Source organism: Ornithodoros turicata, chromosome 6 (genome assembly GCF_037126465.1).
Source record: "Ornithodoros turicata isolate Travis chromosome 6, ASM3712646v1, whole genome shotgun sequence".
In the NCBI taxonomy this organism is placed as follows: domain Eukaryota; kingdom Metazoa; phylum Arthropoda; class Arachnida; order Ixodida; family Argasidae; genus Ornithodoros; species Ornithodoros turicata.
Window position 1 is genome coordinate 41,098,601 of NC_088206.1, and position 14,809 is coordinate 41,113,409.

General features: G+C 43.5%; 1 protein-coding gene across 1 annotated transcript; it reads left to right on the top strand.

The window, feature by feature from the left end:
• The first annotated feature begins 1,014 nt into the window (after positions 1-1,014).
• Positions 1,015-13,615, top strand: LOC135398534 (uncharacterized). The gene is made up of 10 exons (XM_064629934.1): positions 1,015-1,020; positions 1,429-1,455; positions 1,514-1,540; positions 1,600-1,626; positions 10,038-10,201; positions 10,354-10,483; positions 10,956-11,099; positions 11,169-11,497; positions 11,876-12,051; positions 13,551-13,615. The coding sequence occupies exons 1-10, from the start codon at positions 1,015-1,017 to the stop codon at positions 13,613-13,615; spliced, it is 1,095 nt and encodes a 364-aa protein (XP_064486004.1).
• The last annotated feature ends 1,194 nt before the right edge of the window (positions 13,616-14,809 follow it).

Below are 14,809 nucleotides of genomic sequence, written 5' to 3' on the forward strand. Positions count from 1 at the left end.
GTACACAATGACCTCAAGATAATACAAATGATTGAAGAGGAATACCTCATTTAAAGAAAAATGTCTCATTTTATTTCTTCAATGTACAGACCTCTTTAAGATAGTCCTCCAGACTCGACACCTTGCGACAACCATCTTTCTTGCGATGCACGATGTATTCCGAGTGTTGGATGTAGAAGTTTCGAATTATTGGTCGCTTGAGTCCAGCATTAAGTATGGTTGGAGAGATATTGTCACCCTGACGATACCGTCGCAACAAGTCACACTTGATGGCGACGAAGCGTTGGAGCCTCCGACTAATCTTTCCTCGTTTCGTCCGCATCGGAAACGGTAGAATTTGCATAATGAGACGAAAATCAGCCTCTGGCCCGTTGCAGTTCAGATAGGAGTTTAATTTCATCAAATCCTTGTACATCAGCCATTGTATCGTCAAAGCAAATCGTTCACTGGGCTTCATGGTTGATCCGAGCTTGGATGGCAACCGAGATAAGGTCGGATGTTATTGTCTAGCCAATGAGATGGATTCGATGACCACAATCCACCACAACGACAGCGTCGCAGATGCTCATCATATTGTATAAAGAAAGTTCTGGGTGGTGGCTTCAATGTCTTCACAAGAGGAAGATCCCCCGTCAGGAGACAATCAGAATCTTAACAAAGAATCACATTTTTAGAGAGGGAAAAACGGGAAAACTTTCTATACATACAATCGTCCTCGGAGACCACGTAGCACTTCTGCGCTTCCATCGTCGACTGTGATGGGGATGTTGAAAAGGAATCCGATGGAGAGGATGTGCATACTTTCCCTATTGGTTGCGTTTTTCCTTAGTTTGCAATTGGTTGTTTACTACAAAGACTTTTTGCTACATGTGGATTTCTCCAGCCCACCATCTTGTTGCTAAAAGTCGTTTATACAAAGTAGGAGAGGATGTGATATGATAATGAGGATGCGTCAGCTTTAAGAAAACGAAGATTTGGTTCCTAGAGCATCACTTCGAAGCAACATGGCCAACGATGGTGGTAAGTTTTGATGGTTTTTACCTTAAAGTTAGGTTTCTTATGAAAGTTGTCTTTCTCAGTTTTCTCGAGTTTTGAAGATGATGATGATAGTGGTGAGTTTTCGTGGTTTTTCTCATCAAGTTCATTTTCTTAAGAATATTATCTTTCTCAGTATTCACATCGAGCCCGGTGTTTTACTTCGAAGACGGTAAGGAAATGGCGAATATGAAAAGCGAGAAGTATCTAAAGTTCCATTCTTTTCAGCGCCTGAGTCGCCACCACCAAGCTGTATGTATTAGCGACATTTCATAGATTTCATGTTAATATATGAGTTTCATTTCGGATGAATCAGTTTGTGTGGTAGTGAATGAAAGTATGTACCAGCATATGACTTTGATTAGTTGATCTTAATAGCAAATATCTTTTTAGATAATCACCGGGTACCACCACCGGAAAGTGAGTATAGTTATAGATCCTGTTTCCATGTTTGATCTTAATTGCAAATATCTTTTAGACGATCACCGGGTACCACCACCAGACAGTGAGTATAGTTATAGATCTCGTTACCATGCTTGATCTGAATTGCAAATATCTTTTTAGATAATCACTGGATACCACCACCTGACAGTGAGTATAGTTATAGGTCTCGTTACCATGCTTGATATTAATAGTTGTTGTCTTTGTTTTCAGACTACCCTGGCCCCCCTATGCAGTGTATGTATTAGTGAACATTCTCTTTCAGGATATAGTGTTCCAATGGTATATCATTTTATGTATATGATGATATTAATAGTTGTTTTTGTTTTCAGACTACCCTGGCCCCTCTATGCAGTGTATGTATTAGTGAACATTCTCTTTGAGGATATAGTGTTCCAATGACATATCATTTTATGTAGATGATGATATTAATAGTTGTTGTATTTGTTTTTCAGATTACCCTGGCCCCCCTATGCATCGTACGTATATGTGAATGTTCTCTTTCAGGATATAGAGTTCCAATGGCTTGTCGTTTTATGTAGACGATGTTAATAGTTGTTGTATTTGTTTTCAGATTACCCTGGCCCCCTATGTATCGTACTGTGGGAATATTTATCCCACTCGTGGGTCCCCCTGTCCATTCTGCAGTTGAAGAAGGACACAAGCAACTAAAGAATAAGCAAACGGACAACAGTTTAATACCATACCGGATCCAACCCAGCCCACCATTCTCTGCCCGGAGCAACTGTCTGCGTGCCAAGCCGGAGAGGCCCAGAGGAAGCTTCTCTCCCGTGCTGCACGCGCAGCTTTGCTTTTATACCAAAAGTACCGCCCATACATGACATAACAACCACGTGTGCGCACCACCCACACCACGTTCCGAGAAGGCATACATGATTATGTTATCGCAATCTGAGAGCGATGCAGCGGTGGTACAGAAAACACGATAACAGTTTTCGCTTCCCAAGTTAGATAACATTCGAGATAGTGTGTTACCCACAGTAAGTATATGTGAATGTTCTCTTTCAGGATATAGAGTTCCAATGGCATATCATTTTATGTAGACGATATTAATAGTTGTTGTATTTGTTTTTCAGATTATCCTGGCCCCCCTATGCAGCGTATGTATAAGTGAATGGAAGTGTGGATGTTGTTCTTAATATTTAGGTTCTCTTTCAGATCATTGCTGCTACTGCTGCAGTGAGTCATCTGGTTGGGTAAGCAATGTGACGAATGCTGATTTTATGTTATCTTTCAGATCCGGACGCCATTAGGGGTGTAATTCAAGAAACTTTAGTCGAATCGTTATTACATTTAATAAATATGCAATAAAAATATTTTCTGTTGTAGAAAATGTGTACTGTCTTGTATGTTTCTTCTGTTTCAGGTGTGAAGGTTTTTCCGCTGGGGTTTTCTCCTTCACGTAGATTGGCAATCCCCAGCACCATTGGCTTTAATTGGCATTACTAAGCACCATTGGCTTTAATTGGCGTTAATAAAATATTTTTCAATTGTACAAATGTGTATGTCTATTGCTTGGATGTCTTCAGGAGGAAAGTATGCTATGTTAAATGACGATTGAAACTCCCCGCTCGGGGATGTATTAAAAGATGTGGAAAGGGAATAAGATCTATTTTGCATGTTGATGCATGTTCAAACGCGAGAAGGAAACCCCTCTCCACGCGACGCGCGGCCGCGAAACGCGCGGGGCGGTCTTGGTGCGTGCTCCTCCTTGGCGCGAACGATCTTACTCCAAATACCTTCCTATCTAGAGCGGTGGGGACCGATGGTCACCAGTATCTTCGGTTCTGCGAATCTCCCCCGCTCTACTACTAACGTATATGAGGATGTACATTTGCAGCGTAAAATCAGAGTAGTCTGCGAAAATTTTTTGTCACGAAATCCCCGCTTCACTGTGTTTGTTTTCGTCGCCATTTTGGGTGGCAGTGAGGTGTCATGGCGACCCCCTTGATAAAGAGCAAATCAATCAGAGGAGCGAAACTGTGATTGACAGGCCGAGCCTCTTTCTGTGACTCCTCCCAATGGCCAGACTCCCTTTTAATATACGGCTCGTTGGCGGCACGTTATAGTTGGCGGCACGTATAAGTTGGCGGCACGTTGCTCGGGGAAGGGATGAACAGGGGTGGGAAGGGGAAGGCTCACACGTCTGGTTCTACAGTTTCATGCACTACAACCGACCGTGAGGGTCCACTGCCTTCAGAAAGTTCAGCAGGGCTTTCTGTTCGGATTTGCGGCGCTGGAGGCTGCCGCGGATTTCTTGGGTCATGGCAGATACTTCATGAAAAGAATTCCAGCAACAACCACAAGGGGCCACTGCCAGACTGTTATAAGACCTAAGGGCTCGCGCGCAGTGTTTTCTTTTGCTGATGATGACGTCGGTATAGATGTCGAAACACCCAAAACCTTTGTTACTCTTTGTTATCTAAGCCAGTGTTCTCCTTCTTTTAAGTGTTCAGTCAATATGGGGTGTGCTTGGGCAATATGGAGGCCCTTATTGCCGACATTTTCCCCATATTGGTTAAAATTTGGCAATATGGGCCCGTATTGTCGACGTTTTCGCCACTGCTGCCTCAAACACGGCAATATGGGGCCCATGCTGCGAAGCTTGAACCAATGTGGGAAAATTCTGGCTAAACCGGTCCCATATTGCACCCATATCGCCAATGCCTAGCCAGTATGGATCCAATATTGCGTGCTGCCTGGGCGCGCTCGCGCGTCACGGGGGTACGTCGTCTGTCGCCTCCTCGGCTGGTTCGTGCCACCCGTAAAGGCAAGATAAAGCGTTCATGTTACCCGAACTCTAAAACGTGGGAAGAATACGAATTCCGGCCCGGCCCGGAAAATAATTCGTATCCCGAAAGTCATATCATCCGTGATCGTATCACCGAGTTCTAGTGTGGTACGAAAAGTAATAAGTATAAAAATTTGCCCTATGGCGTAATTAAGCGCCATCTGTCGAGGCGGCGGCGAAGCAGCTCTCAGCCGCCCATACACGGCCATCACATACGTGCTCTCCCCTGCGCCGCGCTTTCACAGGTTCTCTCGGGCGCCGCTATACCTTTCCGGCGCTCATAGCGTGCTATACTTGGAGCGGGTCGTGCACGCGTTCGCCTTGCTAGAATGGAGCTCTTCGTTTCTGCGCACGCAAAACTATTGTCGGAAGGAAAAGCGTAGTTCTAAGTGCGAAAATGGTGTACTGCATTGTCCCACGATGCAAAAGCAAAAGTGTGAAAGAAACAAGCGTGCACGCATTCGCGTCAGATCCAGTGCTTTGCCAGATGTGGATCGTGTTAATATCCAGAGGACCAAATCCAGGTAATCCGCGCGGTTTTCCAGCTCTTTTACAACGCTTCCTACACTGTGACTCATATCTATGCTGCCCTTTTTTCCATCACTGAATATTTTCTTTCTTATGCGACTAAAGGGACGAAAACACCGTGGACTCCCTCAGACACCACACGCATTTGCTCACGCCACTTCCCGCCCGACTGCTACAGAACAGATCTGAAAATAAGGAAATTGAGGCAGGGTTTGTGCCCAACAGTTTTTCCAGAGTATTCAGAGTAAAAACAGCCCAAACAGGATAAATGCCGTCGTACGATCAAGAAGCACCCCCTAGACGTCCGGAAGCCAAACCGCACAAACCCATCTGTTACCGCTTCACAACCGTCTACCTTGCCTCCCCTTCTTATATAAATTTGTTTGCAGGCTGGCTACTCCTGAGGCAAAACAGAATCAGCTCCTTCAGTGCTCTGTGGACTCAACTCACACAGAAATTCTTGTTAGCCTTGTGCTTACAAAGTTCATACGGCCGTGAAATTGCAAATGCTTGCAAAGAAAACATAAAAAGCAGGCCAAGGAAAAAATTCTAAAAAACAAACCAAAATCCAGGAAAGTTGTGAAGGTTAATTAGAATTCACATTTTGCTTCTGTGGTTGATCTTGTACTGTGGTGCTGGGGACATGAATTTTGTGACTGAGATGTGGAACCTGTATGCCTGTGTCATATGTGATGTGTAGGTATATAAAACTTGTGTCCATCTGTAAATAGGCTCTTCAGTTGACATTGCGAGCGATATGTAACTAGCATGCCTGTGTAACATATATGATGTGTACATATGTAAAACTTGTGTTCAGCTGTAAATTACCTCTGCAATTAATTTTGTGAGCGATATGTATGTAACATGCCTCAGTAATACATATAATGTGTAAATATATAAGGTTTGTGTCCGCGCGCAAATTATATCTTATTCTTAATTATCTCGCAAGCGTCTGCACACTTCTGTTTAGCGAATACAACTGGGGAGGGGGGCATACCCTCTTCGTTATACTTCATGTGTGTTCCGCATCTCTGACACAAACAACCAAACCCAAAATTCGCGGTCCCCCCTCCCCCCCCCCCGCCGGCGCGCTCCGCCACTATGCTCAGCCGCTATGCGGGAAGCGGCCTTACAGGATGTGAATTCATTGGGAGACAGCGTTTATGCCAATTAACAGCAAAACAGAATAACAATATCAAGATGTCATCATCTAATACAGAAGAATACCATGCAAAGAACCCCTGAAGACATGAAAGGCACTAGCAGAATATAAACCTAGTGCACCCTGGCCAAATGAATTTTAAAGCAATGCGCCTATGAGGATTCCGTCGATCTTTGCGCAGGGCCCATGTTTAGACTACGATTTTTCGACAAAGACAGTCAAATTCTGGAAATGTCATCGCCTATTTTTAGTCAGTACGTCCTCCAGGTCACATAGCAACCACGGCACGATGTGCGAGTGCTAACCCTGATGCACCCAGGGCCCTCAAAGTTGAGACTCAGACAGGGTCCTAGGCGCTCGAGGGACTAAGTCCCAGTATTATCGTAATACGCATGCGCTGAGGCTGTACGACCGGTCTGAAGGAGTTCGAATGGTGGACGGTCATTTTTTCCGGAACTCCAAAGGGCTGGCAGAATGGACAACTTTGCGTTGAGGGAGTAATATACAAATCATAGCGTTTTGTGTTTTATATCGCTGTTATATTAAACTATACAACTATAAAATTGTCCATTTCGAGTACCGTTTTCGAAGCGATTTTGTCAAACGCGACCTCTCAGGGTGCCAACAGGGGAACAAGGTACGGGATTCAAACCCCGTGATCTTACTTTTACATATACATATTACAAAATCAGCTTTGGACATATTTAATAGCATTGTTATAGCACATGATATTAAGCCCCAAAGTTGATGAAATTGGCATTTGGCCATTTCGAGTGCAGTTTTGGAAGCGATTTCGTCAAACGCGACCTCTCAGGCTGCAACAGGGAACAAGGTACGGGGTTGAAACCAGGGATCGGAACCGGAACTGAACCTGAACCAAAAATCTGAAAAAAACGTTATTTTCTGACGAACCCGAACCGAACCAAACCAGAACGTTTTGTTTTTGCTTGTCCTGAACAGAACCGGAACTGAACCGAAAAAAATTCATACGGTTACCGGTTCGAGAATCGGTTCAGAGGTGAAATAATTGTACTACTGACCGACCCTTTTTTGACTCATCTGAAACGGTTATCTCACACCTTTCTCAACCGGGTACGAGGAGCGTAAGCTCGATTTCATGTAGCAAGATTACTGCTCATAAACCGGTTAAACCGGGACCGAAAAATGTAACGTTTCCAATCCCTGTAAAAGTCCCGAACACTGACCGATTTTTTTGTCTGTATGTGCAGGGGGGGAGGGGGCGGTGTTCTCCCTGAGCCGAACCCGAACCGAACCGATATACCTGAACCGGTTCAAGGTGATAATTTCGGTTCACCGGAGCTAAACCCGAACCGAACCAATATGCCCGTAAAAAATACCGGTTCCGATCCCTGGTTGAAACCCCGTGATCTTACTTTTACATATTACAAAATCAGCTTCAGACATCTTTAATATTATTGTTATATCAAGTTACATTAAGCCCCAAATTTGATAAATTGGCCATTTGACCATTTCGAGTGCCGTCGATTTTGTCGAACGCGACCTCTGAGGGTGCAACGGGGGAAAATGGTATGGGGCTGAAACACCGAAATCTTGATTTCACGTATGCATTCTGTAAATCCAGCTTCAGACACTTTTGATATTATTTTTATATCAGATCACATTAAGCCCCAAATTTGATTCTTTTTTTTTTTTGCCTTCGCGAGTGTCGTTTTGGAAGCAGTTTCCTCAAACACGACCTCTCCATGTACAGGGGATACAGGTACGCCTTGTCACTACGATTAAAGGGGCTCGGTCTGCGGCCGAACGTTGCGGTACCCTTTGTTACAATCCCAGTACAAGCCGTTCATAATGTTTCTTTTTGTTTTGTTTTTTTGCACCATGATACAAGTCATTTGAGTCATTTTAAAGGGCTCTGCTGCCGCCTTTTCCAAATTTTCCGGTAGTCTCCGATACAATCACAAGGGAGGGGCATAACATATGTATGTACATGAACATTGTATGTATGTAATATGTCTTTGCCACCATGATTAAAGGGGTTTTTGCCTGTTTTAAAGGGCTCTGCTGCAGCCTTTTATGGAGTTTGCGGTCGCGTCCGTTATAATTACAGCAGAAGTGCAATGGCATAAGCCGTTGCGAATACGTATATGACTTTGGAACTATGATACAAGGGGTATCGACCGTTTTAAAGGGCTCTGCTGCTGCATTTTCCGTATTTTCCAGTAGCCTCTGTTACAATCCCAGTAGAAGGGCATAGCACAGGCCATTGATGACATATCTTGATGACAGCATGATACAAGGGGTCTGCTGCATCCTTTTCCGATATTTGCGGCCGCCTGTGTTATGATCTCGGTAGAATGGCATAGTATAGGTTGTTGATAATAAGTTTTTGACAGCATGACACAAGGCGTTTTGCTCGTTTAAGAGGGCTCTGTTGCCACGTTTTCCGCATTTGGCGATCGCCTGTGCTATAACCCCAGCACAATAGCATTGCACAAGCAACTGATGACTTTCTTTCTTTCGCTTCATGATACAGAGAGTGTCGCCGGTTTTGAAGGCCTTGCTGCCGCCGTATCTGAATGTTGCGGCCCCCTTTTGCGCAATCCAAGTAGAAAGGCATAGCATAAGCCGTCATGAATATGCCTTTGGTACCATGATAGCATTTGGGTTTGGTACGTTTCAAAGGACTCTGCTGCTGCCTTTTCAAAATTTTGTGGTCGCTTCTGTTGCAATCCCAGTAGAAGAGGATCATAAGCCGTTGATAACATCTGTTTGAAACCATGATTAAAGAGGTTTCGCCCGTTCTAAAGGTCTCTGCTCCAGTCTTTTACGGATTTTGCGGTCGCCTCCGTTACAATCCCAGTGGGAAGGGCAATAACATATGCCGTCACGAATATGCCTTTGGCATCATGATACAAAGGGTTTCACCCGTTTTAAAGGCCTCTGCTTGCGCCTTGCGGTCACCACTGTTAAAATCGCAGTACAAGGGCCTATAGTATAAGTCGTTGATAATAGCTTCGCTATGCAGAATACATGACTGACTCTTTGTGGTGACATACGACATATCACTCTCTGCGGCCCTTCAGTGCTTGCTTCATGTTCATCCGACAGGGAAATATCCTTCAAAATTTTTAGTACTGAAGAGAAGTTCGTTAGAAAGTCAGTCCTGTATGAATCACTCTGTTTTCTCATAGAAATCACAAGGCCAGACCCTGAATTATCGCACAGGATATTTTCTCACTGGTGTGCCTGTGAGGATATGTAGTATACGAATCTGCATCCTCTGTAAGAAATTCTGAGAGAATGCTATGTTTCTATGAGATTTTCTGAAGTATTTTTCAATAGGGCGACTACCCATAAGTTAAGAGCGTTTTCTTAAAGTTCAACACTAATTTATATGTTTGTAACTCAAACGTCGCCATGCCAGTACTGGACAGCTGAGTGAGTATGAGTTACAAACATATGCTATACGTGCAGCCAAAGAGCTCCGGCTATTTTTTAATTTTAACACTAATTTATGTTACTCCGCGCCGGTTGAACGATTGTTTTCGTTTGCGACGACCAAAACAGACCAAACAGACGACCGTTAGAAGATGCCGTATTTGAAAAGATGTTTCTTCTTAAGCGCAATCAACTCAAATAAACATGCGTTGACCGGACCGGTGGCTTGAGAAATATGTCTGGGATTCCTTTTCTAATAACTGTCTGCCACGGCACAAAAGTATTACTAGTATTACTTGAGTAATACAGGGAAGTAATAGTATTATGTATTATAATACTTGAAAATAAAATGTATTATGTATTAGTATTATAATACCATTTTTAGCAAGTATTATGTATTTGTATTATAATACAAATTTTTAGTATTCCTGCCCAGTCCTGGTACCATCCATATTATCTTTAACTTATGGGGGGGGGGCTGAAGTTACATCTTATTGATTTTTTAATATTTTTGTTGCATCATATCTATGCATATTTACATTCTCATTAAGTGTCCCAGCATTTTGAATTGTCTTTGCGTCATACTAAAGTTCCATCGAACTATTTCAACGAAGGTACTACTATTGTTTAACTTTGCAGATGTCTAAGATGAAGATTCACGACACTACCGCATTCAGGAGATATGTTCGTGTATCTCCTGAGCAGTTTGACTACTTGTTGAGCCTCATGAGACACAGGCTACAGAAGCATCCCCATGGCCGTCCAGCTCTGGAATCAGCACATCGATTGGCCATCACTCTGAGGTAAGTTTTGTCCTGTTTACCCAAAGGGGCTCTTCCTTTCATGCTTTAAAAAATTTGACTGTGATTAATTGCTCATATGCTGGTTTAATAGAGTGCTCATTTGCTAACTCTACCGCCCACCAATCAGTATGAATTTAACTTTGTAATTTCAGGTATCTTGCGTCTGGAAGCTATCTCAGCAGTGTGGCATACAGCCTCCGCGTTGGATTCACAACGATCAAGAGAATTGTTTACGAAACATGCACGGCATTGTGGGAGGAACTAATGCCCATCTACCTGCCTGTAAGTTGCAAATCATACATGCATGCTGCTTGTAGTAAATGCATATGTACTCATTAACTTTGTGGAGCCATTCAAAGCTATATTGCCTTTTGTTCACTGCCTCATTCTACAATTTTTTTTCTTCAACAATGTAGCTATAAGATGGCAACAACATAGCTTTGAATGGCAGTCTTGCAGTGTTGGAAGATTACGGAGTAGCAACCATAGCATCCGTTTAGCATTGTCTTGACAGCCCATGTGGTTCACCTGCCGAGTAACATATCGGATGCATGTCATGTTGGACTCATGTCATGTAATTACCACATAATGGAATCCCTACTTAAGAACAAAGTCAGACAAAACTGCAGGAGTTTGCAGAAAAGCAAATGCCTTTCTTGCTTTTCATATTTCTGTACTGAAGGACTGACTTTCACATTGCCATTGCCACCATGTAGGTAGTGTTATATTAAAGCCAATGTTTGGTATGTTACAGAACCCTACACCAGAGGTGTGGGCACAGTCCGCCGTGCACTTTGAAGAAAGGTGGGCATTCCCAAACTGTCTTGGTGCTGTAGACGGGAAGCACATAGTTATCGAAGCCCCAAAGCATGGAGGGTCCATGTTTTATAACTACAAGGTGGCGTAATATTCTCTCATTCTTTTCTGTAAGTTAGGATCAAACCATACAGAGCATTTTTCCTCATAGGGGTCACACTCCATGGGTCATGGATCAGGGGTCACACTACTGATGGCCGTAGCTGATGCCAGCTACAGGTTCCTGTTTGTTGACATCGGAGCTTATGGCTCTCAGTCCGATGGATGTATATTCAAGGCGTGCACACTGGGCAGGGACATTGAAGCTGGTGGCCTGGGACTCCCAGCACCAAGGGCGCTTCCTGGATCATCCCTGGAAGCCCCCTATGTGTTTATGGGGGACGAGGCCTTCCAGCTACGTCCAGATTTCATGCGACCATTCCCGGGCACAGACTTGGACGACACCAGGAGAGTGTACAACACAAGGCTCTCACATGCCAGGTATCACAGTTCATGTATTTCTGTGACTACACGAAGATGCTCTACAAGGCATATGTAGGTATTTTATACATATGCACATTTGTAATGCACTGTCCATGTCTGGATACCAAACATGAGTCACGGTGACCATAACCAGCAAAAGCGTCACATGTAGTGCACTGCAAATGTGCATTTCTATAAAATTTGTGCAAGTGAATTCATTCACTGAACCGGGAAAGGACAATGCATATAAGTCTACTGATGATGGCTAAGGAAGTTTTTATGCAATTTTTTTGTTTTATGCCACACCAAACATATTCGACCAGCAATGTTTGTGTAGGTAGTTGTAGTAATCCAATATAAAGTACAGCAGTGTGGTAATACATTTGCATATTGCAGACGGTGTGTAGAAAATGCCTTCGGGATCCTTGCCTCCCGATGGCGCATATTCAGAAGACCTCTGAATGTCAAGGTGGAGAACGTCGAGTTCTTGGTCCAGGCTTCCATCGTCCTGCACAATTTCCTTAGAGCGCAGGAGGAGGCAGCTCCGGGAGGGGAGACATATTGTCCACCGGGTAAGGCAGCATCAACAACAGTAATAATAAGAAAGTAATGAGAAACCAACCACACATAACACAGGAGAACAATTTATTTCCCACTTTGCACAGATGTGTGCTGATGTAGTGCGGAACATAGACCACTGAGAAAGTAAAAAGTTTGCAAGTTTTTGTAGGAACTTGTACTTTGATGCTTCGATTAGGTGACAATACATATAAAGAAAATGTGCGGACACAAATTACTTGTAGCATACAAATCCTAAAGGTACATAGAACAAAACAACAACTTTATTTTCGACCTTGGAGAGTGGGGAGTTTCATCGCCACAGGCGATACTCTACCCCATTGCTGGATGGAATGGGGGGAATAAAATAACGAGCCCCTTCACAATAACGATCGAAGTCCGATGGTGTCCAGAAATGTCAGAAGAGCTTTGAGCGCAGAGCGTTGCTGGGCTGGATTGGGCCAGGGACCAAGCAATTGCGATAGGGAGAAAGGGCGAGTGTGCGGCTGACGAAGAGACTCGGAGAGTGTGGTTCGGGAAGGTTCGTAGTGAGGGCAATGAAGAAGAATGTGCTCCAGATCCTCAAGAGCACCACAGTGGCAGCAGGTGGGAGAGTCAACTTGTCTCAAGCGGTAACGCCACTGAGCTGTAAAGGCCAGATCGAGGCGCATTCGGTGGATTAAGCACATAGAACAAAAAACATACAGGTACATGCTAAAATGCTGATGTATGAGATTGAAGAACAATTAATATTAACACATGTGTACTTAAAAGTTTATGCTAATTAAGTATCCCATTAGTTGGCGACTTTACAAAAAAGTTGAAATGGGCATGCAAAGAGCACCCCTAGTAAAAAAAACAGCCTGGATCCACTGTGGAACCAGCCTGGAAAGGCCATCCCAGGCTGGGGCTAGGCTGGCCAAGGCTGTTTCCATGCTGGGTCTAGTGCTGTTTGATTTCCATTCTGAAACCATCCAACTTCCACTCTGAAACCAGGATGGTTCCCTGCTGGAGCCGAGCTGGAAATGAGATATTCCAGCGACTGCGCTGGAATGTGCGAGATTGTTCACTGTGAACACTGTGAAGATAATGTTGGCTTATATACGGGGGAAAAAAGCCGAAATTAATATCACAAATGTGTGCAAATAATTTATGCCCAAATATAATCAAATAAATAAAATAATAAAAAATAAAATAAAAAATAAAAAAATACCCAAAGGTGTGCAATGTTATGCACAGAACTCCACGTACATGAGTAGATTGCAAAAAAAATATTGTTGATTAGCTTCACGCTGCGAAACGTGAGCTTTACCGGTTTGTCAAACCGGAACTTTAGCCATAATGCTCTCATCGTAAAATGCGACCAACCGCCATCGGCATTAACTCAGAATCTGCTTTGAACTGGAAACGTCGGTTGTTGTGTTGGCGTCGCAGCCTGGTAATTTAGGTGTCTCCTCCTGCATTTCACCTTCGCCGACCATATAAAAGTGTGAACGTCTTTGCATTTGTGTAGTCGTGTGCTCTGTTATGCATTTTGTTCCTGAATCCGTGCACGAGCTCTATTACGACAAAGGGTAAGCGGCGTGTGTAGCACGGTTGATCCCCAAGTCCTAAATCTGAACCAAGAGGTGCAGTAGTGACCCGATACTTAACTATAGTTATCTGAACTGCCTTCATGGTGTGTCATTGTCCCGCTTGCACGGGACGGACTTTGTCGGACAGTTAAATGAAAACGAGCGATTGAGAAGTGACCTTTGTGATTTCGCACATGCCAAACTTTGCATCAAACTGACACATTATCGTCTCATAGTGTTGCTACTGTTGCTGCATGTACACTATTTGTAGTATGTCTATTATCATACCTGTTATGGGGTGTTAGTTATTGTTGTTAAAATAAATATTTGAATTTATTGCTGATTGTCACTTTATTCATTTGTTATAGTGCGTTTCCAATTTCTGCTTTGTGTAGCAATATATCATGTATAAGTTGCTTCTACTTGAGCGGAACCTCCTGCCTTGGAACATAAGTTCCAGCAGAAGGTACAGGCTGAAGTGGAAGCACTCCTACATCGGGACCCGATAATCCGGCTGGAGACACGCTGCATATCCAGCCTTGTTCCAGCCTGCGTCCACTGTGGAACCAGTTCTAGACCAGTCTTTCTCCGGCTGGATGCAGCCTGTCTCTAGCTTGGTACAAGCCCGTTTACAGGCTAGATCCAGTCAAATTCCAGGCCGGAACCAGCCTGTTTCCAGGCTAGATCCAGTTATATTCCAGGCTGGAACCAGTCCAATAATCCAGCTGGAATTGTCACTGCATTTCCAGCTGGAATTTTTACTAGGGACTGCATTGAGGACACCTTATTTGATAATGTCTCAAATTACTGTATGACTTGTCCATTGATGTATTGGCTCCCAAGTCACTAATTCAAGTTTTAGTTAATTTTAATTAGTTAGCAAACATACAAAATACTGGCTATCAGCTGCGGTGATCCTGAACAAATCAACTTGACTTCATCCAAAAATCTTTTTATCTGCAACAAATCTTCGTAAAAAGGGGAGTTTCCTTAGGACGCTTTTACATTTGTCATAGGATTACTCGACGGGGATGCTACTAGGAAACCATATTTTTCCTCAATTAGGGGACTAATTGTATTTCAATCAACTCTTTCATTATTGACTGTAGGGAGCACATTACAATTGTGATATTAAAGCGTGATGTGCACATTATGTGCTCGGGGCACAAATGAAGCGCAAAAGTTATCACAGCGCACG

What these genes read in the sequence shown, in the direction of transcription:
- LOC135398534 (XM_064629934.1), top strand. An exon ending in TAATGCCCATCTACCTGCCT is followed by an intron (nt 10,484 to 10,955) that starts GTAAGTTGCAAA and finishes GGTATGTTACAG; the next exon opens with AACCCTACACCAGAGGTGTG. An exon ending in ACAAGGCTCTCACATGCCAG is followed by an intron (nt 11,498 to 11,875) that starts GTATCACAGTTC and finishes TGCATATTGCAG; the next exon opens with ACGGTGTGTAGAAAATGCCT.